The following is a 26729-nucleotide window of genomic DNA, read 5'->3' as shown; positions in this document are numbered from 1 at the left end:
ACTACTAAAGAAAAAAGTATCACTATAATCCAATTCAAAAAATTTGTGTAAAACATTTGGCCACAAGTCAAGCTTTGAGGTGATCAATAGTATCATCATGACAAACTTTGATAGCAAAACTCCACCTGCAACTGATCCCCAAATGGTCATGGGACAAACTCTTGAGTTCCACCATTCTAAAGAACACTTAGTTCATCTAGCATAGCCTAACGCCAATCAGAATGAGCTAAGGTATCATTGAAAAATTTAGGAATGGACACAAAAAAATAGACGAGAGGAAAGTATAAAAATATGAAGATAATCTATGGTAACGCAAAGTAATATAATATGGAGAGAGATTATGTGTAGAATGTATTCTTTAACAGAAAGTAATTAGAATGTCTGATTCAGTTGTCGAAGCCGGAGAAGAAAAAGTAGTTAGTACATGAAGTGAGTCACTTGGTGGTTGTTGAAAATGATGTCTTCGACTATAAACTTGAAGTGTTGGTGGAGGAGGAGAATCTGATAATGGAATAGGAGCAACTAGAGGATCAGAGGCACTAGAAATATTAACTATAGTAGACAGAAACACATAAGAAGAAGGACCCATGTAGTAAAAAGAAGATTCATTGAAAATGACATTTACAAAAATAAAACAATGATTAAAAGGAGACAAACACTTATATACAAACACTTATATCATTTTATAATTGAGTAAATCTTAAAAAAACACATTTGTGTAATCTAGCAAAAAAAAAGCAAATTGGTATGGATTATCAAAAGTGACAGGGAAAGAAGCCATTGAAAAAAAAAAAAAAAAAAAAAACCTTTTCCAATCAAAGCAACAAGCACCAAATCCAAAAAAAAAAAGAAAATTATTTCTCTAATTATATAAGATTGTGAAAGTAAAATAAGAATGGAAACACTACAACATAATATAACATATTGATGAATCAATAAATTCGCCGTAAAGATTTTAATTTTTGATAAAATAAGAACCAAAAAAATTCTCTAATAAATTCAAACAAAACTCAAATATTGACTATAAAATCCTTTAGATTATAAATAGCATATTAAGAATATAATAAAATTTGATATAAAGTTAATTTCCCTTATATAAAAAATACACAGGATAATATATTTTAATATATTTATAATAATAAAAATATAAACTAAATCCAAATACAAATAAATAGATAAAAATAATATAAAAACTATGTTACCCTAATTAACATAAACACAGTACATCTAACAAATGTAAATTTAATAAACAATTTCAATTCTTCTTCATCTTATGTGATTTATTTGAATCTATTACTACCAACCAAAAGAAGGTTCTAAACAATCGAAGAACTTCCATCAGAGAAAAAGTAGTCGGGTATATTATGTACTGCACAATTGAAAATAACTTATGCAGCCTTTTTTACAAAAGAATAAAAGATTATTCGAAATAAAGACTGAAAAAGTATGCAACAGTTAAACAATGACTTCAACAAATATGCCCGCAACCCCTGTTTCCTAATGTTGAAAATTGTTAGTTAAGCTTAATCTATTCGGTGACTTGTTCCCTTGATCAGCGTATGTACAGCATGGGACATGATTGAGCAAAAGAAAAAGGAGAAAAATAATATGACTACTCTTCGAGCCAACCACACGAATGTTGGCTCGCATATACATAGTTAGGAGCAGCAGCAAAACCATTCAATCCACCATGTCCAGGTTGGGATCGTCCACTATGTCCAGAACTGCCACTTTTAAGGAATGTACGAAGTTCAGAATCCAAAGAACCTGTCTTCTTGATTGGATTTGGTTGTTGAGTGTGGTCAGGTACTCCATTAGCCATTTTATTTACAGCCTGCCTTTTGGCTGGTTTGGATTCGCCAATATGTTTTCTCTTCTTTCCTGACTTCTCAGTCTTGCCCTTTTTATGTTCGTCAACATTATCACATGCCCTTCTGTAGCTTCTGTTCTGAACATCACCAATTACAGATGCTTGATATTCTTCGTCATCAGTTAACTTTGATTTGTCAGCATAATTTCCACCGTTAGCATGAACAGCAGCAGCCAACGTGTCAGACTTAAATTTTTCTGTCGTTGACACTTTATGCTCGCTGCACACATGAGCATGCTGTTGGGCTATGACCTTGTGTTTTGTAGTCCAGTCAGAGCGGCTCCAGAGAGAGAGTACAGGTGGCCTTACATTCCTTTGATCCATTTGTCCATCATTTACATCAGCTGATCCAGGTAGATCAATTGACTGCGTAAAAAGGCCAGGAACAGGGAAAAAAAGGAAATACTGCCGTTAGGTTAACATGGATCAAATGAAAGAATAACTTCAATAGATAATAAAGCTGCAATGTAACATGGTGGGGATCCACTTAGTCTTGGGGTTAAGGCTTGATACAGTTTGATTACACCATTTAATCACTCTTACAAGCATGTACATCATAAATTCAATCCGGATTTAAAGTTTTACAGAAGATAGATTCAGCCGTAAATTTCCATATAACGTTGATAAAAACTTCATAGAATTACTCTGAATTATGATATGCCTCTAAAATGTAAACAAATATTCAGTATTTCATTATAAGAGTGATTCAATGAAAGATGCTTTAAATTATGAATTACTTTATAGATACTCATAAATTTCTATTTGGTCTTAAATTTGACATGCATGATCATCAAGTATTGTGACATGATTCGATGGTTAGAAATCGGTTAAATATGCCTTTTACAAATTATAAGCAGATCCACATCTTGAGAGTGAGTGCATGCAGGTAACAGAGACTAACCGTGTCTGATAGAAAATTCTTATCCTCCCATATAAGATTATAACGTGATAGCTTCTTATCAAGCCTGAATGACAACCAAGAAAAAATGGTGAAAAGGCAGAAAAACTTCAATAACGTAAATGGCAGTTCTACGGTAGACCATTGAGTAAGAGTCTTACCTTTGTATCTCTTGTGCTAATATAAGAATTAGGAGCTTTGGTTTAAACTCAAGGGCCTTATCTATATACTTGTTAGCCAATGCTGCATTATGACCAAAGGGAGGGCTGAGACGAATGATCTGGTACAGAAGAAAAAAAAAATTAACGTGTGCATTCGTTGCGAGGACATCCATGCACATCTTAACCGTGCAATTGAAAATTTCTTACCAATTGTGATCCTGTGGGTAACTCGGTTTGTTGGACAGTCATCCATTTCTTCTTTTCAAAACTAAAATCATTCTATATTGACAACAAAAAAAAAAAAACATTAAACTAACAAGGTAGTCAAGAGCAAAATCTTTAACTAAAGTTTAACAACTTTAATTACTAAATTACGTGAAATTATGATATTTTATTATAATCAGAACATTATTCTCCCAATAAACATGTATCTTTCATCTTTAACTATCCAACACAAACCAGAATCTACCTTTGTTGGAAGTAAATCATAGTTTCTGTACGAACATCTCTTCCCAGTCTCCTCAAGCCTTTTCTTCAAAAGGATGCTAAAATCATCAGCACCACATCTCAAGTTCACAATCTGAACATCATTAACCATGCCAATCAGGTATTTAACTTCAACAATTAGAAATAGAATAATAATGTCATGAATGGTCATCCACCAGACAGAACACTTTATGAGGAAAATCAGATTATTTTATTTTATGAAAATGACAGAAAAACAAGTCAAGCACACTGAATAAATTTAATGTAAAACAGTAGAAATGTAAAAACAGGTTTCAAGTATATTGCCTAAAATTGATCAAAAGGAAATCAAAATGGAATTTAACAAAGACCTTTGCTAACCAAAACTAGTGAGACCAATAACAACAATCAGAGAGAGACTTGTCAAAGACGGCAAGATTTAGTTTCCTTAAATAAATCATTGACTAAAAAAAATTAAACAAAGTTTGCTGACAAATCTCCTAAGAGGAACTACAAATTGGTAGAATGCAAACTCATCTTTTATCTGCACCCCATAATTGACAATTTATGATACTAATGCAGATGCTATATTTGAAATGAAGTGCACAAGTACAGGGAGGATCTACCGTATCACCATTCTGAACATACCAATGAAGTTTATCTGCGATCTGCATACATAAAGAATGTTCTTTCAGCAACTCTTGAAAGATGTATGATGACTATTTAACAAAGTAATACAGTAACGAGAACGAGAAAAGAAGAAAAATCGTATGAACTGAAAATGAGTAAATGCATTAGTTGCTTCAAGTACATATGTTGGTATTTATACATAAAAAATAGCTTGTTATTGCATGCTTTGCTAACTATACCATGTGTTAGTTAGTAGGAACTTTGCAAACTGGATTATATATCTAACAGTTCAGTATAACTAACTTCAGTTAGATAGTTACAACAACTATCATAGCATACAGACTATCAATTATTAATATGGATACGTAGGTAGAGCATGCAAACTAAATTTAATTGGTATGAAAACAATGAACATGATAAAAAAGTATGGTTAGATGTTCCATTGTTTTTTAACCCTTCCTTTTATAAGGAATTAGTGGTAACTAACGGTCACCTCCTAGATTATAAAGGTAACTAGCGGTCAGCTCCAAGATTGGCTAGGCTTTGGCATAAAGTACTAACTTAACAGCAACAACTCACCCCTCAAAAGAACACATCACATATTCCTAATTATTTATCATATTTCGCCACCCATTAAACTGAACACACAACTACCTCACTGTATCAGGTCTACCTAAGGTAGTGTTTACAAAAAAATTTTAGGCTTCTCTCTTCACCTTAAAAGGAGAAGTTGGACCAAACATTTTTATAAACTTATTATGTAAGACTAAAAGGAAAACAAAAAAAAAAAAAAAAAAAACTTTTCAATAAAAGCTAGGAGAATGACTCTCTACAAGAAAACTACATAAGACAACCAATTTCCTACCCCCCTCTCGTTATGCACATTTACCACCCAGCAAATACAGATTTCTCAGGATTTTAATTTTATGAACAGGTGCAAGATATACTTGTAAAATGTTGATTATATGATGTATAGCAGTTACCATATAGACCAGGTGCAAGATATATTTTCAGCTCATCCTACAGGAAATTCACTCAATGAAGTAGATTAAAAATTACTAAAATGAATAATCTCCTGAAAAAATTGGAGAAACTTCTGACCATGATCAATTTTATACAATATAACAGGAACAATGACAATACATCAAAGGTCAAAACTAATGCTCAATAGCCTATCTTACCATGTCATCAATGAAATGGTAATATAATTAGATCGATTAGTGTTAAGCTTTTAATTAAGTTTTAATAACACAACCTCTCAATGACCAAAAGCAGACCGACGATTTTGCTGATTTATCTACATCTCTAAACAAGTACTGACCAAAACCACCATAATGACAATGCAAAAAGAACAATATATGAAACTTTCTTTCTCGGGTAACAAATTCAAAGAGACCAGTCCTTAATCTGTACTCTTAGGGTAATGAAAGGTCAATATTACGACCTTCTGCCATGCCTGGTCCATGGCATGGATAAAAAGCTCACCTATCAAAATCTCAAACGTAGATGATACTCCCACACAGACTCACTTCACATCAATATGTGCCAATCATTACTACAATATACCTATAAACTAGCCTTCCTTTTTTTACTGCAATAAAAATAATTATAAATATAAGAAAAGAATTTAAAAAGTAAATCATTAAGCACCTTCCACTTAAATATCTGTTTCAAAACATCAGGGTCACAAACAGCTTTGGAGTCCTCAATGCTGCCCCCACTGAGCATGCTTAAAGCTGTTCGAACAGACTGTACATAAACAACAAAATTAACAATCTTAGCAAAAATTCCTGAGTGGGGAAACCATAGCAACAAACGTATAAAGTTGTGTACATTCACTGAATCTTCCAATTTCTCTGTTGTAATGGTCTTCTCCACAACATTTCTCAACGACTGACTATGAGTGAGCTTTTCAAAGACATTCTCCAACGCAGTGGATGAACTACAATGGAGGAAAACATCTTTATGTAAACAAGTTTTTAACATTATTTTAATGACAGCTTCAGCTCTTAAGTTTCAATATCATCATATTTAGGAAATAAGACAGACTTACTTCTTTTCCGAACCAGCATCCAGTGGAGGCAATTCAACCCTCAACTCTCCACTAGGCTTGACAGATGAGAAGTTAGTATTCACTTTATTTATCTGATTGCCCCATTTAATTTGCTCCGAACCCTCGTCCTTACCAACTGTAAGCTGGTTATATGTTTGCTCAGTGTCAGGAATTTCAAATTTCTTCAAAATTGGCATCTTATTTTCAGTCAAACACTTTGATGTTTCTTTTGAGTTTGGCTTTTTCGACATATTTGAACTAGAAATTCTCTTATCAGATGACTTCTTGCTACCAACTTTATCAGAAAACAGTTTTGCAGTCAGTTTAGATCCTGTAGAAGTGCTTTTGCCAGATGAGTTATTGGAGTGAATATTTTTCTTCAACTTAACTATCTTTTTAGTTGAAGGCTTTTTCTGCTCAGTAGTAGTATCAATTTTTTGATCAGTAGCTTTCATTTCGGGGAATTTTATATGATCTCTTACAGGAGTTCCAAGTTCAGGATCAATCTCATGATTTCTGGTCAATGCAAAAGTCAAACATAGTCAAGGATTAACTAGTTTAAACTGAAAAACTAAAAAGTTCACAACACTTACAAGCAATATATAAGAATACGGTTCTTTGGTAGAAGACCTTCCCAAGCCCTTAGTATATCATTGTTTTCAGAACTAATTTCTCTGAAAGAAGCAATTTGAGAATTGATTAAAATTATAAAATGAAAACAAGATACACATGATAAAATAGGACTCACCTTGGCAAACATTTACGATGATATGCCTTTGGACAACGTCTACAAACAGCAAACTGCAACTCAGGATCCATAATATTTTCCAATCCTTTACAGACACAACAATAATGAAGGGGACAAGTAAAAGGAATCCCATCAGCAATATTTCTCTCAAATTCCTCTGCAGCATCCTTAACCACCCTGGGAAGTAATTTTGCAACACAACGTGGATGATAAAAACGGTCACAGGTTGCAGAAGTACATTTAAAAACCTGAAAGGTGAATCCCAAAAACTTAGTTCCATGCATTACAAAGAAGATCCAGAACAACCATTTTTTACCAAGATTTGCTGGTGTTACAGTGAATAAATCACAATCATTACAGCATAGAACAGACATTGACGCAGGAGAAGTGTTTGACTCAGTAGTTCACATGTATACGTGGTTTGAGAAGAGGGATAAATAAAATACTACTCATGTCCAAGGTTAGTTTTCATAAATTGTCTACGTTGTGAGGAAATGAGAGACATGTCAGCATCCCTTAATAAGATTACTTTTGGGGTTGGGTAATAAAAAAAAAAGTTGCTTTATTTGTTGAAGAGAAAAGGTTGGAAAATGTAAAAGATTCAAAGGGCATGCTTAATTTTTTATTTGGATTTCAGTTCTACTACCATGGTTACAAGTCAATATAAAGTATTAAGCAACCGATAATTTGACTAACAACTAACAATTACAAGGAGGCACATCATTCAACCACATGAAAATAATAAATGATGTAAGCAAGAAGAAAAGCTATTTCCATTGCTATACCTCTACACTGTTAAGTTTATCAGAAGACCCCAGTTTGCCGCATGCAAAGCATTGGTGTTGACGATATTCACAATTCTTACAATAAAAGTTCTGGATCTCCTGCATAATTTTTCCATGGCTACAGTCAAACAAATTTCTTCCAATTATATGAAATGAAAAATGACAAGAAAATTATAAAAGGAAAACAATAGAGAACCATCATACATCAACTTCCTTCTGGGTAAAACCAAGAGAAAAACAACAATTTTCTCTACCAGCTTCCTCGGTAGCATGAAATGATCTCATGCACACGCCATCACAACTGCAATAACATTAAATAATTTCAAATTATGAAGAAAAACTCAAAAACTACTCCACAATACGGAGCAAATGAAAATTTCACGTAATTTATGTAAGAAATTTATCAGAATACATAGTAACCTCAGGTTCCTAACAGTATCTTTAGAATATATAGTAGAATCAATTAGTTATCTTATGAGGAAGCAATCTTAAGAGATGGTTACTGATTTTCTTTGTATCCTTTTTTATTGTGATTATGGCTCATTATATCTCGGCAGGATTTGGCTTATGCTGGATTTTCTACAGATCAAGTAGTTCATAACTTTTGTAAATAGAAACTTTACACATCATATCAGTATAGAGTATTATTATGCACAATCTCTATTCCAATAATTCGTAACAAAAGGTATGCTGTCAGAAGATACACAAGAGGACAGATACAGATTATTAAAGTAAATTAACCCATCTGAAAAATTAACATACCATATAACATTACCACCATTGTCACAAAGTGCACAAACATCCAAAGCATCCGTTTCTTCAGTCTCTTCATTAGATTTGTCTGTCATATCACTGTCAGTTCCACCAACAGGAAGTCCTGGCAGTTCAAAATCATTAACTTCCTGAAATAAAGTAGAAAAAATCATTAAAAATACACAAGGCTGGAATTAAATGCCTCAGAGAAATCATCTTCGATGATTGTAAAAACAGACCTCGTTAAGAAGCTTTTGACTCTTCAGTTTCTCCAAAACCACGAGCAAAAGCTGTATAAGTCATCATGCAAATGCATTAAAATGAAGCAAGCATGTTGGGAACAGTAAACAAGTCTTATCTAAAGAAAACAGGAGAAATTAAAAGAAACAGAGAGCTCAATTAATCAAAATTCCATTGCCGCATGCAAACTCTTATTGATGGAACAATATATGAGACCAAAACACCTTATCTAGTTCACTGTTATTACAATCCAGTTTCACGAACTATTCCTAAACATGAAATCCCATAGATACATCATCCAATATAAAGAACAAAGAAGGGTTATGTAGACCCCTTAAAATGAAATTAAAAGTGAGTCAGTCGGTACAAGTTATTGTTATATATTCTTCATCCCATCAACAGCGGAAGTCAAAGTTGTTCACAAACATAGTGCCATATGTGAATTCCATCAATTAACTTCCTCAATATGTAATTCCTTGACGGATACACTCCATTTAAAGCCTACTTAAAAATGTATTATCGTTTATCTATGGAACTAAATAATTTACTTAAACAAATTAAAGTATAGAATAAAATAGAATCACGAGATCTATACCTAGAAACCAAGATTGATAACTAGGCTATAATGTCAGATTCAAACAATACTTGTGATCATTAATTTTCATAAGATTAAATATGTTTTTGATCCTTTAACTTTTAGTGAAAATTAGAATTAATTTATTTTCAAAACTTTAGACTAATTTAGTCTCTCATCTTTAGAATTGTGTGAATTTAGTCATTTTAACCAAATTTTATTAAGTATATTTGATATTTCAAATGCATTTTTCAATTAAACATATAAACAACTCAAATACTACGATGAAATACACTTGAAAACGTCAAATAAACTTAATAAAATTTGGTTAAAAAGACTAAATCTATACATTTCTATAGTTAATGGACTAATTTCAATTTTCACTTAAAGTTAAGAGACCAAAAACATATTTAATACATTTCCATACATGTTGAGGAAGGAGACTGAAAAGCTATTTCTTTAATTTGTGTTTAACATGGCAATTTCTGTTCAAGTACGGATCTACTTGGGCACATTTGAGGGAAGCCACGAGATTTTTACAATTTGTTAATATAATTAGTATTTATCCCCTTAATATGAAATGCAATACAAAAATCAATCCATAATCTTGAGTCTTACCCCCCAAAAAATTATATATGTGTGTGTAACTGTGTGTGGTTACCAATTAGTCTCTATGTCCAAACTTTGTTTCTTCTAATTCATTCGTAATGAAAACATAAATTTAATATGTTGTGGCCTTGGTGTCATTGGTCCTGTGTGTTATTGGTGTATATATTCAAGAAAATTTTCTATTGTGAAGTTTACTTACTCTTTAGCAGTCTTAACATGATCACCTTAAGCAGGGACCAAAACACTCGCTCAATCAGATTTCAGACAAGTACAGGGACTAAATGAGTAACTAAGTCTTTACCTATACAATAATATTGCACCCACGACGTAAAATTTCTAGAATTGACAGTAAGAATACATAGAAAGGGAAATACAAACCTTGGACTTTGCTAAGACAGCATCCCTTTTGGAAGCTTCGCCAATCAAAAGCATGTGGTCCGATAAATCATGTTTTGAGGGCTTAAAACCGTAAGAACTAGATATAAATGTTCAGAAAAAAAGCAGTCAAGAAATGCACTTTCATGTACATTATTATCAGAATAAGAAAGTTAAGAAGAGGAAAAAATACATCAACTCCTTATCCTTGCTGAAGTCTTGCCAGAAAGATCCCACAGACATTTGATGCTGTCTCTTCATACTGTGGAGGAAGTGAAGGGTGACCAAAACAGTCCTTACTTCTTCTTGAAAACTCTTTCTAGGCTTCTGAAGGTTGATCCACCTTCCATCCTTTGCCAGCAAGAATACCTCGGGTCTGACATTGGAAAGATCAAATCGCCACGCCGTCACTTGCATGAAAGTCTTCAACAGCCCACTATCCGCATCCCCGTATAGAAACACCTTCTCTTTGCAGGCACCCGAGTTCTCAGAATCATTCCATTGAATTGGTAGCACAGCAAAAGACACAGGATTGTCCTCATCGTCTACAAGATGGTAATTCGACACAGAGATTGACTGACTCTCAGACTCGTACTCCTCTTCACCATCGGAATATGATGACCTACCCCTCTTCATCCCAGAGCCTTGCTTTCCACTCACACTACCCAAAGAAACAAAAAAAAAAAACACAAATCAAAGGAGTGTGTAATTGCTAATGATAATATACACTAAACAATCATAACCATTCAGGGTTTAAACATAACATCCTTCTCTCCCCATTCATCAGTCACCGTGGCCGCGGGTGGATGAATGTAACAAATTGCATGCAATAGTAGCAGAAATAAAAGTAAATAAATAAAAGAAGATTAGGAAGAAGAAAAACCCTAGATTCTAAAATCGATAAAGAAAGCGATCATGTTGAAACGCACGAGAGAGGGAAGGAACAGCAGAAGCTAGGAGTGAGAATGTCACTGGGGTTAGGTTTGAGAGTTAAATTAAAACCTTTTGAGAACACTTTTGGCGCTGCTTCGATTTTCGCAGAAGTTGCCGCGTCACTATTCTTCTTCTCAGTTAGAGAACGCCACCTGTCGCAAAGAACCATTTTATAGAGATACGACTATACGACTATTGTATAATACAAAACAAATAAGATAAAATTAGGATAAGATAAGAAATAATATCTTTATAAATATTACGATAATACAAAAGAAATAATATCTTTATATTTATAATACGATTACTGTGAAAGAAAACAAATAAGATAAAACAAGATAAGTTTTAATATTTTTCATTAATGTTTTTAGTATTTAAACAAAAGAGATTAAGATATTTTTTTTCTTTTAGATATAATATGATAAGTTTTATCTATTAATTAGTGTAAAATGAAAATAATAAGGGTTGCATTGATTTGTTTTCATATATTAATTCGAAATAAATATGTAATAGTTCTTTTTTAAGGAATACAAATTTTTATTTATTTTTAATTTATGAGAGATATTTATGTTTTAAAGCATTATAAGGACTTTCAGATACTTATATCTTTAGCTAAAACCGTGTATAGACACCGAATTCCTTAAGATTTTTTTTTTCAATATTGAAAGATAAACATATTATTTATCGATATTTTTATAAATGAGACTACAAAATATTTATGTTGGAATGGAAATTACTGTAAATTGCGTAAGAGTCAAATTATTAATCATTTAAACAAGTTTAAAAAAACATATTTAACCGTCTTTGTAGTCTTTCTTATAGAATTGTTGAAATTAGTATGCAAAAAATTTGATGAATAAATTTAAGATTAAATCATGACAAAAAAAACATAGTAAATACTGATGATAAGATACGATTGTACATTTAACGAAAGATTCTATTTATTATTTTGTATACATACATGTTGAATTTTGTATCTTTGGTTAAATTTTTATTTTGAATAGTTTTTGAGATATAATTAATGTTTAGTTTTAGGCTATAGTAATTTGAAAAATAGTATTGATTTATCTTGAAGAAGTACAAAAATCGCGAAGTTCATTCAAAAGAAATTTAGATTCTATCAATATGATTTTGTTTTTTTAATGTGTATATATATATATATATATATATATATATATATATAACTTTTAATCAAATTTGTAAAGTTGGTTATAACTTGTTATGATATAATTAAAGTGACGTAAAAATTACTTGTTTGATATGTTTCTATTTTTCATACAATATATGTTGACCATTTTTATAAAGAAAGAGTAAAAATATTAAATGTGTTTTAAAGATAATTTACAAAACCAAGTATAAGGGAAAAAAATATAATTTTTTAAAGTTATCTTATAAACTAAAATAAATTAAAAATGTTCTAAGAAGAATATTAATACAAAAACGAGCAGAAGAATGAGATAGATACATCTACACTTATTTTTATTCAAACACTAAACTCAATAAATTAAATATTTTCTATACATATAATGTATTCAAATAATATGAGAATTTTCATGAAAATTGAGAATGTTACGCTACACATGTTACACCACGTCCACTATCACTACTTTGGCACCAACAAACAAGGGAAGAACAACAAATGTTAACATTTCCAATCAATTTTCTAAAAGAAATAACAATAAAAATAAAAAATATATAAATATAGAAACATTATATATAATCTTATCATATATAGAAACATTATATAGAAACATTTCTAATGAATGAAAACTTATTATATTTTGGTTGTGACATGAACGTAACGAATGACAAAATACAAAATAGAGTAGTGTGAATTGATCACATTCATTTCTCTCTTTCCCTCTTAAGCTTTATTCATTCTGATCCCTCTGAATAAGCATGCATTCCTCTACTATTCACATCTACTATTCTATAGATTTGTATACATTCGTAACCTCTGTTTGAAGGTTGAGGCATGGTGAAAAGGCATCCTTAAGCTTTGCAAAAACATGTAGCAGACATCATGTCATGCAGATAGAGGACTCATAACAGCTCATCTGCTGCAGCAACGCCATCAGACTCCGGTTGTGAAGAGGCTGTGCTGTCAGAGGTGTTATCATCGATGCTCAAGTTGGAGAACTCGCCGCCGATGGAGAAATTTTCATCTTCTCCGCAAACCGAAGGTGCTGGAGATGCTTCAGGTGTGGTGGTAGTTGCAGTGTTTGCAGGTGAAGGAAATGAATTTAGATCTTCAGTCTGTTGTTGAAGGCTCCAATACATTATGCTAGCTATAAGAGTGAGTATCATCTTCTGGTTAACCTGCCATGAGATCAAACAAGAAAGAGTGAGAAGCACATCATAAACAAAGTCAATCCAGAATGTATCTATTTGTTGAATAAGCTTGCTTCTCTGGAAACAGAATCATATAAAAAGGTAAAATGCTACTCAGTTCAGCTAAAATTAAATTATGCAGTTCAGCTTTTTTAGATGTTACATGAAAGAAGTTTTCATTAAAGTTGAAGGGTTTCGGTTGATTTTAACTCGTGGGAAAAGTTGAATTCATTTTAACTGACATGTTTCTCTCTTGTGATATGATTAGTGCTTGTTTCTCTAATTACTGTATTTGTGAAAAAATTGATTCCAACAGTATGGAGTGGATAAAGTTTTGTTGCAACCATACCTCCATAATATCCTCAGGTAACAAAAAAATGGAACAACCAAGCTTTCTTGCAACACTGATTGTGTAGGTGGCATTCAACCTCTTCTCATCCTCTACAACAACAAATTAAGCAAATTTGGAAGGGATCAGAAAATAACAAATTTATTACACTGTATATACAAATGACCTGTCTATATATACATCCCTATATATATATCTATACAAAATGGTAACATTTGGAAGGAATCATACCACTTTCACCCTTGGTGACAAGGTTCCAATTGACAAGTCTGGGCTCAACAGCACTCAGAAGCTCAAGGAAAAAGAGACCACTTGACAAGCTCTTGTCCTTTAGATAAGTTGGATAAAAAAATGTGTCACTACTAGTAAATCATCATCTATAGTTCTGTAGCAGAACATTGATATTAACAACAAATAAACAGAATTTGTTTTGGAGAAAACCTTGAAGCTCTCTATTTGAGAAGTTCTGCCACTGCTCTTCACTTTTCTGTTTGCCCATTTCAGGATATCTGCATCCCTGATCTCCTTTCCTTGGGAATGAGATCTCAAATTTTTCAACAGTTGAAGCATAGTAAACCTCATCAGCTGCCACAACAAAGCTAAAAAGCGAAACATAATAGTTTAGACCAAATTGAAAGCTACACAGATATGGTCATAACATTTGTGTGGAAGCTTAATGAGATGAAGATATTACCAAGAATAAGCTTTTTATTTCCTTGCACAATGTCATTTCCAGATACATTGACTAGTGAGAATCTCAGTTGTGTACCAACTTCTATGACCTGATTGCAGTTCTCTACTTTTCTGAAGGGCATTCTGATTGGAGGTTTTGTCGCCTGTTTCCAGTTAATTGATCCAGGAAAAATCTTGTCTAACACCTCTAAAAGTACCCACCTACATGCAGAAAGTAAAAGAAATCAAACACAGTGAATTTTTTAAAGTTGGATATCAAATTCACATTCTTTTTCCCAACATGGGATAGCAGGAGAATTATGTAAGTTTATTAAAAAAGAGAGCAATTGAAGAACTCTAACATACAAGTGAATAAATATCTACCAGGTAGATCTTTTGGTCATTATGTTTTGAGACCCAAAAAATTTACAGTTTTACACATATACAAGGCTTTCTATTTTGACAAAATAATAAATACAGTTTAAGAAATGGAACACATACCCATTTCTGACATCCTCAAATAGATTATTTACATGTGTAGAAATTCCAAGACTGTTGATCCACAATCGGAAGCATCTCTCTTCTCTAGATGTTTGCACATCCTCAGTTATCATCTCAGCATAGGAAATCTTTTTAGTGTCTGTAGACAGACCACTCCTGCATTGTGTAGGGCCATAATTAAATAACTACAGCACTTAAACGGAAAAAACATATCCAGAACTTAACATATGTTATGCTGCAAAATCAAGGAAAAGGAATCCTCCACTAAAGAAAAGTGCATACATGCATATGGGTATTTATTGAAATTATCAATTAGTCTGCATAGAATTAACTAAGCAATTCATTTCATACCTGTGATGAAACAGTTGTGCAACAAATGCAAGATTCAAATTCGAAGTACCCTCAGCAACATCCCTCGGGGCCAAGTATCTTTTGCAGCCCATTTTCTCTGCATGATCAATGACCATATTTGCCCTTTCATTGGCATCCTTGGTATCCAAGGTGGCTGGATTGCAATGTTCAGGAGCGAGGACATTAAGCAGATAAGCATAAGCCTCTCCATCCTGTAAATAAAAGGGTGTAAACAAATTAGAACAGTGGATTGATAATAGCTTGATTCGATTTCAGTTTATAGAGGAATAAACCCTCATGAGTTATAGCACTATTGGCTTAGAATCTGGGAGTTGAAGAAATCGAAACTCAGCTAGAACAAACACAAGAAAATTTGGAATTGGATTGTTTGTGGTGAAAATCCTTTTTAAAATGTATTAAGCAATATGACTAAGGCATCTAGATGTCAATTTATTCAAGTACAAATGTCCTAAGGCATCTAGATGTCAACGTATACTATTTCCAAGATTTGAAATCCTAAATACCGTTGTACAAATTTAGATGTATCATTACTCAAAATACTAAACTAATCCTCAAATTGCATTTATTTAGTTGTACTCACTCTTAAAGAATACAAAAATAATTACAAAGAAAATTAACAATTCATAAATTAGTCAACCTAAGCATAAAATGCTATTATAGACATGCTCAATTACCTTAACATCAGAAGAAAAATTTCTGACAGTTTTCTCGTATCCTGCTCTCTGGAGATGAAAATTCATCCATTTTAGTAGAACCTTTTCGGGAGACAAATTAAGAAGCTCTTCGATATCCTGAGACAACAACGAAATTTGCAATGAATGAAACATTACAATTTGATTTGATTGCAATGCAAATATATATTAAAGAAGAAAAAAATGCATTTCCCATTACCTCACCGTCATCAGCCAATTCCACAAGTTGAGGTGTCTTCTTAAGGTTGAGATCAGCCAGCAGCTGAATCTGAAATCCAAGATAGTGGGAGCAAAAGTGAGAACAATGACTAATTGATCATTCCACAAGACAAAATATCAGCAAGGGCAGCAGGAAAACTGATTTCAACATACAAACAAATTCAAATAACTAAGCTAAAATTAAATTAATGATATATGCAGTTCGAGTATTTTTACCTTTATGATTTGGGAAATCAACCCTAGAACAAGATGAGGCTGCAACAGAAACAACCAACAGAAATGTGAGAAAGACTAAGTGTTAGGAACCTAGGTAAATGTCTATAGAGAATTTACGGGGTGCAGACTGCTAAAACTTACTCTTCCTTCAACCAAATCCTGTGCACCAATGTTAACCACTGTGCAGCCAATAGCCTTAGCGGAATTGAGGCATAGGGTATGGTTCTCGTTGACCTCCCAAAGACTAGGATTGCGTTTGCAATTGATGGCTCGCTCATCTATTGTACCAGGAACAGCAACATTGATGAGCTTACTGCATCAAACACAACATGTAACAATATCAATACATATTATAGATTCAGACACACGTAAGTAAAATGCAATAATCAGCAGGCCCTGCTTATATACCACAGAAGAACGCCATCTTTTGCAAGATCAAATATATCATTTGAAGCTGGGTTCAATGGAAGATATTGCTTCAAAAATGGATCATCACCAAGATAGCTGTTTATGTGGGCAACGTAACAGGCCTTTTCTGATTCACTGATTGTGTGAAGAAGGGTGGTCACAGTATCCTTGAGGAATGACGAGGAGTGCCTCCTACCACCCTGTTTTGCAGTAGCTTGGCTTTGCAAATTCAAATATGACTGCATGGAAAATGTAATCAATTAGAAGGTTACATTCATTATATTTAATGTTGTTATATGGCACACCGACTGTTTCATTAATACAACTAATTCAGACATCATCCAACTGTTTCAAGTTCACTACTTGGAAAAAAGTTCATAATCTAGTAATGTTAAAAGAAAGAATCGAAGGTACCAAACCACTAACCTTTAAGAACATTTCAAAATCAATGTCATTGGTAAAATCAGTGCCTGATTCCCCCAAGATCCCCCTAATCTCATCCTCACTGTACATGTCTCTGAATGCGTTTACCTTCACCATCAAAGGTGGCAAATCTCCGAATGTAACTTTACCATTCTGATTCTTAAGAGTCATAAACTACAACAACAGGAAGAAGAAGGTTCATATAAGGGGAAAAACACAAGCATGAAAGACCTCAAATTTAAAAGAATGATGAAATTTGACCAGAAGGCCCATTACAGGGAAGCAATGAAATGAACCTACTTTTGATTTCAGGCTGCGAAGCTCAACCTGCGTAAATTGGCTATGAAGCCATTGATCGGAGACAATAACACCTTCGAATTTAGACATCTTGAAGAATCACTAACCAAACCTACAAATTGTATTGTATCCCCAAACTACAAAAATTACCCTTGCAGCACAAACAATACGTTTATGCCTGGTAACTCAACAACCTATTGCCTGATGCAATGCTACACGGTCGAATTCAAATATAACGACCAAATCTACAACAAAACTAAAACAAGAAGCGGTCTATCTCCCGGACTCACCGACCTGTCCAACGTTGTCCTGACAGATAACAAAAACAAAAAAGATAAGCTTAAAAAGGAAAAAACAGAACACTAATGCTAAAACAGAAAAAAAAAAAAATAGTTCGTTAGATTAGTTATTGAGAAAACCCCATGACGTAAAAAACGAACAGAAACTCAATTCCATCAAACATATCAAAAGGGTACAACGCATTTCACATCTGTGTAATGTCCCTATTTTTTTCTTAATGAACTGTTATAGGTATTCGGTTAATTACCCCTTTCCCCAGACAGCAAAATTGAATTGGGAATGTTGAGATGGAGAAAGAAGACATGAAAGAGAAGAAGTTGAGTAAGAACCACGCAGACGGTGGTGGTACATGCATTGCAGTAATTGCATTTGTCAAGTGAAACTAATAATAAGAAATACCCACACATAAAAATGATGTATAGGTTGTTTTAATGTTCAACTACCTTTTACTGTTTCACTCACAACACATTGAATGAAGAGAAGCGTAGGAAAGAGAAGAAAGGATCGATTTTTCTTAGTGGGTAGGCAAAGTGACAGAGAAGAGAAGACACGGTGAGACTCCCAAGTCCTGTTACTGTTTTGTTTATCTTTTGTTTTGGTTCCACGTTGGGCGCGTGAGGTAACCGTGAGAGTATGTGTATGTTTTGAACTCGCTCTACCGTTCGAACACGTCGCAGTCTTGGTGTATAGTTATTTTGGTGTTTTGTGGAACCGACTTTGATGTCGTTTTTGTTTTGATCTGATCTGATCTCACCGAAATACAGCCGTCAGATCATCATGGCTGACATGTTCATCGTCACAGCTGTGTGTGATTCGGTTTGGGCCAATAGAAAACCGCATTACGCAACATATATTTTATATTATTATTATTTTTATTATTATTATTATTATTAAATTTTTAATATATTTAGTCACGTTTCTTTCTATATTCATATTCCATCAGATCCCGTGTCAGTTTCTTTTGTTACTTTTCTTTGAAACATTTACGGTAATATAAAAAATTGACCACTAACAGATTATGAATTTTTAATTCTTTTAAGAATGTAGGAAGTCTGATGTTTTAATCAGAAATCTTTTGTTAATCTTTTGCAGGAAACAATAATTAATGAAGAAGGCGAATGATGTTTGCTGTAAAGTTGGAGAAAATTAATTTTAAATTGCTAGATATAATTTAAATATGTTTTTATTTTTTTTATTAATTTATGTGATGCAATCGATGATTGTTTGTTACGTCATTTAGAAGTTTGACTTAATCACATCATACCGATATACAATAGATTAAGAAACATAGTTAATAAAAAAGAATTACATATCATGTTTAGTTAGATGTTGTGACCACTAAACTAGGTTTCTAATCTCTAATGTTAATACATTTGAAGATAGGACGAGTAATAAAAACAAAGTTGAAAAGAAATATATTATGTGATGTCATAAATTAATTATTTAACAATCAAACGTGATTATAATTATCACTTCATGTGAGATTATTTAAGGATAGAAATAAAGAAAATATTTCAAAAATTTACCTCAATTAAAACTTTGATTAGAAACTAAACAAATTTAAAGCCCTAACGATATTATTTCAAAATTTTCATCACCGTTTGATTTTTAAAATACACTTGAAAAAATTGAAAAAAATATATTTAAATTATCCTACATTTGAATTTCTCATTCCTAAACAATTTAAAATTATTAAATATAAAACATATACAAAATTAAATTGTAAATTTCAATAATATGTGCTCCCACAACACCACATTCTAATTATTTGTTTTCTATCTTAATTATATATTTATCGATAAATATCAAATTCATATTTTTTTACGCGTGGGGCCAGACAAGAGTATCTTAAAGAGTAATGGGTCTTTGTTTTCTGTACCCCAATATTACTAATTGCACCTTATATTAAAAAAATAAATTAAAACATCATTTATTGCTACACCATGTCATTGACGCCACTACTGCCATCACATTTCATGCACTAGTTTGACGGCTCAAATAAGAGATTTCACAAATAAGTTCAAATAATAGATTTTAGGCCTTTTTTTCCTGTACCACCTCTTTTTTTTCAGCACTCCCATAAAACTTGATATCTCCATTTTATCCTTTATTAAATTATAGTAAAAACCCTAAATTATAATCTTCCGGTATCTCCTTCCTCTTCTTCCACGTGTGCCGCAAAACACCTCCATTTCCATCTTCAAGCTTCTTCATGCACCATTCCGGATTGCTCAATCCGGAGAACATTCGTGCACCAATGGTATGTGTGGAGGCGAATGGAGAGCGACGCTTCGACGGAGTGGCGAATGCGGAGGGAGTGGAGGAGCAGCAGCAACGCCTAATTTCCGGCGATGAGAAGGTGTTGCAATGTATATTATGCCATTGCCTAAGATCGTTTGGTGTATCTTTTAGGACACTTTGATGACCCTCAAATGAAGGTTTAGTTCATCTCTACCAGAAATAACAAGAGGTCTATCACTCCTTTCCACCCAAACTTATTAATATGTTTTACAATAAATGTTTATTCTTAGAATAAAAAGTCAAAGAGGAAAATCCATAAATAAGTCGAGACAGATACTGTGAATTACTTGTTTCTTCATGCTTTTATAATATAAAACACTCATTTCATATTAGATAAATTAAATTTTAGAAATCTCTAGCTTATTTTCAACTTGGTATGCATTATCATCTAAACACTGTGACTTGATTGAGAGGATAGATGGGTTAGAAAAAATTAAGTTCATTCCTCCCACACAAAATTTGAAGATGTAAAGGAAATGTGAGAAAAAGAAGAACATAGACTATGTGATGAGATTCTTGATTTACAAGTTTTTGTTTTCCAACAGAATTGAAATTGAACAAGAACAAGTGCATGAAACATTTTTCAGTCATGCCACTTATCCACCCATTTATTCTGTTGCAGTTTTAATGGCTTCTTTTTCAACACCTCTAACCATATTCACAATTCATTCAAGCTTTCCTGCAGTACAAAAATCCTAAGCCAATTCCAAATAGCATTCCACATCCATATCCTATAACCACTGGTTCCCATCCAAATCCAAATCTCTCTTTTCCTCGAAAATTTGAAGATGGAGATTTTTGTTCAGTGTTGTTGCACTTCATTGATAATGGGAACCCACATAATCCCGAGTTTCCTAAGTAGGAGTCATTTGAAAAAGTGTCCAAATGTTTTCCTTGAGGTATTTCTCCCACAAGATTGTTACAGGAAAGATTCAGGACTCCAAGGAAGTTCATATTGGCTAATTCTATAGGAATCCTACCGGTGAACATATTTGAGGAGAGGTCTAATGATTCCAAGTTTGTCAAATTTCCAATGGATTCGGGAATAAGACCACCAAGCCTGTTATGCGAAAAGTTGAGTCCTTTAAGAGCACGTAGCTCTCCAACTACATATGGAATCTCTCCTTCAAATTTGTTTCGGGATAAGTCAATGATTACCAAGTTTTTTGGAATTTTGTTAAATGTCACAGTTATCGCTTTTGTTGTTACACTTACAAATTCTTGAAGCATTTGATTCATGTATAGCTCATCAAGTGTATATTGAGTAACATTCTTCATGGCTTGAAAATTTTGTAGATAGGTTTTTGGTATTGGACCAGTGAAGTAGTTGGATGAGATATCAAAAATTAATAAACTTGAAAATCCATGGTTTTTCTCTAAACTAGGAATGGGACCATAAAATTTGTTGACTCGCAATACTAGCACTGCTAACATTGGTAAAGTTTGAAGCCAATGGGGAAATTTATCCTCAATTTGATTGTTGCCAAGATTCAAGATCTCTAGATGTGAGCAATTAGACAAAGATTTTGGCAAAATACCTTCCAATTGGTTGTCATTAAGATTCAAAACACCAAGCCCACTATCCATTGAGAAGTTACTTGGTAAAGTGCCATTTAGCTTATTCCTTTGTAGATCCAAAACCGCAAGGAATTTCATGTTTGCAAGACATGGTGGAATGGCACCTGTCAACTTATTGTGGGACAAAATGAGAGCAAGAAGTGAACTTACATTACAAATTGAGGAAGATATGCCACCAGTGAGTAAATTGAAACTGAGATCAAGGATTAAGAGACCGGAATTCCTTGAGAGTTGCTTCATTGGAGCAATCAACATGTTCTGGGATAAGTTCAGAAGTAGTAGTGAACTCATTTCCTGCAACCATTCGGGCAGTGTTCCATTCAATTTGTTGTTGGATAGATCAAGTTGTGCCAACATTGGGACTTTTCCTGATAATTTTGGAAATTCGGTTAAACCCATAGAAGATAAATACAATCTATCCAAGTGAGGAAATTTGTAATTGTCGTCGGTGAAGAATGAACAGTTATGAAGATCACTGAAGTTGTTTGATGATAAACACAATCCAGTTAGGTTTACAAGGGAAAAAATTGATGGTGGAATGTTGCCTTGTAGCTTGTTGTTGCACAAATACAAAGACTTCAAGAATTGTGACGAGATTGCACTTATATGTCCTGTGAACCGATTATCTGACAGATCCAATTCTAGCAAAGACGGCAAAGATAAACACCAAACAGGAATTGTCCCATTTAGTAAGTTGTCATTCAAGTGTAAGTCAGTTAGGTTTGGAAGCCCTGTGATTTTGTTGGGTAGAGGGCCCTCCAATCTATTATATGCTAGATTCAAGAAAATGAGGTGTTGAAGATTTAAAAGTAAGGAAGGAATTTGACCTCTAAGTTCATTCTTAGCAAGTATCAAAGTAGTGAGATTATGAAGATTTGAAATTGAGGATGGAATTTGGCCACTAAATTCATTCTCCGAAAGATCCAAGATAACAAGATGTTGAAGATTTGAAAGGGAGGATGGAATTTGGCCTTTAAATTCATTATATGAAAGATCCAAGTAAATAAGATGTTGGAGATTTGAAATTGAGGATGGAATTTGACCACTAAATTTATTTTTTGAAAGATCCAAGAAAATTAGACGTTGGAGATTTGAAAGTGTTGATGGTAGCTCACCTTCTATATTGTTATGACTCAAATCTAGTTTTTCAAAACTGTTTGACTGGGGAAAGACATTTGGGATTTGGCCACTGAATTGATTCAATTGAAGATCCAAGAGAGTTAAACTCGGAAAGGTTAAGAGGGAGGAGGGAATTGAACCGTTGAGATACATGTTATGTGAGAGATCAAGAAAAGTAAGATGTGTGAGGTTGGAGAAAGAGGCTGGGATTGACCCCTCAAACTGATTGGATGAAAGATCCAATATAGTGAGAGAAGCACCACTGCAACTCAAACTGGGAAGATGCTGGCCACTGTAACTATTATCTGACAAGTGCAATTGTTCAAGTTTTGGTAAGCATAAGATGTCACTTTTCAAGTTTCCTTGAATACTAGTGCTTTCGAGACTAAGACTAACCAAAGAGGTAGACAAATTGAGTGGACTCATCGAACTCAAAGTCATGTCTACATGATCCAAAATAAGCTCCTTTAAAAATGTTGCATTTTGGAGGAACTTCTTCCAACTGTTTTCTTTCCACGTTAACAACATATTATGAGAGAGATCAAGTGATTCTAATTTGGAAAGTTGTGATATTTGAGAAGGAATTTCACCTATAAGGAAAGAATTTGACAAATTGAGGCGTGTAAGGCTCACCAACCCATCAAAGAGGGATGAAAGTTAAAAGGTGAGGAAAAAATTGGAAGCAAGATTAAGTGATTGGAGATGAGAAAGATGAAAAAGAGTATTATTGGAAAGAATTGCACCGAAAAGGCCACTGGAGGAGACATCAATACCTATGACGCGACCAGAGATGGGATGGCAAGTAACCCCAACCCATGAGCAACAATCTGTTCCATTTTCCCAAGTTCCTATCTTTGTATCAACATTACCACTATGAGAATAATTGAGAGAGGTTTTGAATTGGAGCAAGGCAATTTTATCGTAAGGATGACATAAGGAATGAGAGAATGAGAAGTGAAACAGCAACGTATGCCAACATACAACAACCAACCATCTCACCCATTGCTTCATTTTGAGCTGTGTTTAAGTGCAAGTGTCCACTGAGATTTACTCAGAAAAATTGTGCATACGGGTAAGGAATGAAAGATGACGATTTATAGCGAAAATAAAATAGGAGATGCAGTTCTTTGATTGTTTGCCAAATTAATGTATGAATGCGACGCTTAAACAACACATATCCTATACAAGCATCACTCCTACTACCTAAATCTTCAATTATTACATCCATTTTCTATCCATTTATAACCCAATTAATATTGTCTCATCCAAAAAGAGACCTATAGGTTTGGTTTCCTTCTTAAAACTTATTCTACTTTGTATCTCATCCACAAAAAATGGAATTGACTTAGGAGTCAATGCCCCCAAAAATTGGATTTGGATTTAATATTCCAACTACCAACACTTATCTGCACATCTGTTTTTTTATTAAATACTTTCTTTTTTATTTGTTAACTGATTATTATCTGGAAAAATAAACCCACATTTTGTTTCCCTTTTCGTATACATTAATACTAAAATAGTTATAATTTTTTTTAATATAATGTATACAATTTTATTTTTTTGTATATTTTGATGAAATATTTTATACTTTAATAATATATTACTATCCAACTATCCTTAATTTAGAATTTTATTATCGAAAACATATTTTACTATACCCATTGTTAAGTTTTATAAATAAATAAAATGAGTTTAGTTCGACCTCATTTTGCAAGAATTAGCTACAAAATGACTTGTTTTATCTTTTAAAAAATTCTGACATGTGAGCACGGCTATAAATTAATGAAATAGTTTTATTTTATGATAAAATGCATAAAAAATATGGATGACAAAAATTGTAAAAGGATGATCATTTAACGGTAAAAGTTGTAATTAAGTAAACATTTTATTAAAGCTTACAATCTTTAATGTAAAGAAAATGTTATTCTTTTTATCATTTCAGATACATTTTCGATTTCTTTTTAGTATTTTTAATTTTTGAATATTATTTATTTATTTGTCATATGTTAACCATGTAAGTGATAGCGTTTAAAAAAATATATTTAAGAACTAAAAGTTTGCTATTAAATTTGTTGAACAGAATAAACTTAATTATAAATACTATATATGAGCTGAACAATCAAAATTTTGCTATACAGTAATAAATAATTTTTTTTTCAATTAATTCTTTGCCATTCATTATTTTTTCTCTTCTCTTTATTTTTTTCAGTATTGTTTGTGATATTTACTTTTCTTGATTATACAACTGAGTTTCACTTAACCAAAGGCCAATGACCCTCGTGCCATTAATAGCTTCTATGAAAGATAAAGAAGCTTCAAGAATTTAGAGAAGGCAATTAATTATTTTTCTCTTAGCATAACTATCCTTAATTATCTACTAAGTTATTTATTAGAAGTGAAAAAATAAAGTGGAATACACTACAATAATATATTATGAACATAAAAATAACATATTTATAATATATTATAACAAATTACCATTAATTTTACCAAAATATTTCCATTGAAAGTATTGACATGTGTCCTTTCTAAAGGTTTTTCAGTAAAATCACTTCTCTTTTGAACTTCCTTCCCATCTCGGTTCTCTGTAGCCATGATTTTACACTTTTGCTCATTCCTTTGTATGTGTCCAGAGGTGTCTAAGTTTAGGGTGTTGCGTTTTTAACCGTTTGGTGGGTTTCTCTGTTTTTAATCGGAATAAGTTGGTGTTCTGCGTTTTCAATCGTAAGGTATGGTGACTTTCTAAACCCTAAAATATGCGAAATATTTTTTATTACTATGGTTTAGTTTCTTCTTTCGTTATGTTGTATTTTTTTTTTTTTGCTGTGGTTATGTTTTATTGTTTAAGGTCATTGTTAAGTTTTCCGAAGGTTTTGAAGGTGTTCTCAAGTTCTGAAATGTTATATTTTGTTAATACTTTTGTTTATGTCTTGTATTAGTTGTATTGAAATGGACAAGAAATTTGATATGATCAAGGATATCTGGGAAGAAAGAAACCTTGAAACTAGCTCTTACAATAAGAGACTTGTGAGACTTGTGAGACTTGTGGTTTGTTCAGAATCGGGATGTCAATCGTGATATGGAGCCGATACTTTTGGATCACAAGGTAAATGAAATGTAGTGTTGTTTTCTTTGATGAAATGTATTGTTGTTTTCTTTGATGAAATTTGGTATGCAATGTTATCTCAAGTGACTTCATTAAATGAGTCCATTCATCTCAAATAAAATTTGAAAAATGAGGCAACAAAAGTAGAATACATTTATTTTACAACTAAACATTGATCAAATCTTCCATACAATATGGTGTGATAAGATTCTTGACTTACAATTTTTTTCCAACATAATTGAAATTGAACAAAGAACAAGTGCATGGAACATTTTGTAGTCATGCCACATATCCACTCGTTTATTCGGTCACTTTTCACTACTTCACATATTTCACCTTCTTTTCATCTTTTTACGAAGACCACCTCCCACCATTTTCACAAGCCATTCAGGCTTTCCAACGAACAGTACACAAATTCCTAGGCCAATTCCAAATATTAATCCACATCCATATCCTATAACAATTGCTTTCCATCCAAATTCAAATCTCTCTTCTTGCCAGAAATTCGGAGAAGATGGAGATTGTTGTTTAGTGCTGTTGCAGTTCTTTGACAACGGGAACCCACATAGTCCCGAGTTTCCAATATAGGAGTTATTTTCAAAAGTGTTGAACTGTTTTCCTTCAGGTATTTCTCCAACAAGATGATTATAGGAAAAATTCAGGACTTCAAGAAAGTTCAAATTGGTTAATTCTGTGGGTATCCTACCCATGAACATATTTGAGGAGAGATCCAATGATTCCAAATTTGTCA

At 32.9% G+C, this 26729-nt stretch overlaps 3 protein-coding genes, 1 long non-coding RNA gene and 1 pseudogene across 6 annotated transcripts in view; 1 reads left to right on the top strand and 4 right to left on the bottom strand.

The window, feature by feature from the left end:
• Positions 1-1377: 1377 nt before the first annotated feature.
• Positions 1378-11263, bottom strand: LOC106763210 (protein ENHANCED DOWNY MILDEW 2). The gene is made up of 18 exons (XM_014647418.2): positions 11091-11263; positions 10355-10822; positions 10165-10261; positions 8603-8653; positions 8373-8512; positions 7815-7911; positions 7611-7709; positions 6826-7073; positions 6671-6751; positions 6078-6593; positions 5858-5966; positions 5675-5773; positions 4021-4062; positions 3399-3509; positions 3137-3208; positions 2930-3048; positions 2772-2835; positions 1378-2236 (listed from the first exon to the last, which is right to left on the bottom strand). The coding sequence occupies exons 1-18, from the start codon at positions 11261-11263 to the stop codon at positions 1613-1615; spliced, it is 3210 nt and encodes a 1069-aa protein (XP_014502904.1). The 3' UTR covers positions 1378-1612.
• Positions 11264-12839: 1576 nt separating this feature from the next.
• On the bottom strand, positions 12840-18456 carry LOC106765183 (fimbrin-1). Of its 2 annotated transcripts, none has more exons than XM_014649713.2 (15): positions 18318-18456; positions 17578-17883; positions 17281-17451; positions 16855-17093; positions 16588-16759; positions 16447-16485; positions 16211-16279; positions 15994-16110; positions 15299-15510; positions 14948-15103; positions 14469-14668; positions 14216-14373; positions 14006-14102; positions 13775-13866; positions 12840-13413 (listed from the first exon to the last, which is right to left on the bottom strand). In XM_014649713.2, the coding sequence occupies exons 2-15, from the start codon at positions 17662-17664 to the stop codon at positions 13138-13140; spliced, it is 2085 nt and encodes a 694-aa protein (XP_014505199.1). In that variant the 5' UTR covers positions 17665-17883; positions 18318-18456; the 3' UTR covers positions 12840-13137. The 2 variants fall into 2 exon arrangements, with proteins under 2 accessions (XP_014505199.1, XP_014505198.1); XM_014649712.2 differs by lacking the exon at positions 18318-18456 and adding an exon at positions 18122-18284.
• Positions 18457-19755: 1299 nt separating this feature from the next.
• On the top strand, positions 19756-26078 carry LOC111241823. 2 transcript variants are annotated; one of them, XR_002668101.1, is made up of 2 exons: positions 19756-20344; positions 25812-26078. It is a non-coding gene; the product is annotated as an uncharacterized LOC111241823 (long non-coding RNA). The 2 variants fall into 2 exon arrangements; XR_002668102.1 differs by lacking the exon at positions 19756-20344 and adding an exon at positions 25404-25601.
• On the bottom strand, positions 20658-24347 carry LOC106764706 (annotated as a pseudogene).
• Positions 26079-26310: 232 nt separating the features above from the next.
• LOC106763209 (probable LRR receptor-like serine/threonine-protein kinase At4g36180) overlaps positions 26311-26729 on the bottom strand; it is a 3558-nt gene continuing 3139 nt past the window's right edge. Inside the window, exon 2 of the mRNA XM_014647417.2 lies at positions 26311-26680. Within this exon, the coding sequence (XP_014502903.2) occupies positions 26311-26680 (370 nt within the window). The remainder of the gene's footprint in view (positions 26681-26729) is intronic.

This window comes from Vigna radiata, chromosome 6, assembly GCF_000741045.1.
Source record: "Vigna radiata var. radiata cultivar VC1973A chromosome 6, Vradiata_ver6, whole genome shotgun sequence".
NCBI lineage: Eukaryota > Viridiplantae > Streptophyta > Magnoliopsida > Fabales > Fabaceae > Vigna > Vigna radiata.
Note: the sequence above shows the minus strand (reverse complement) of the source record. Positions and strands in the feature narration are given on the sequence as shown.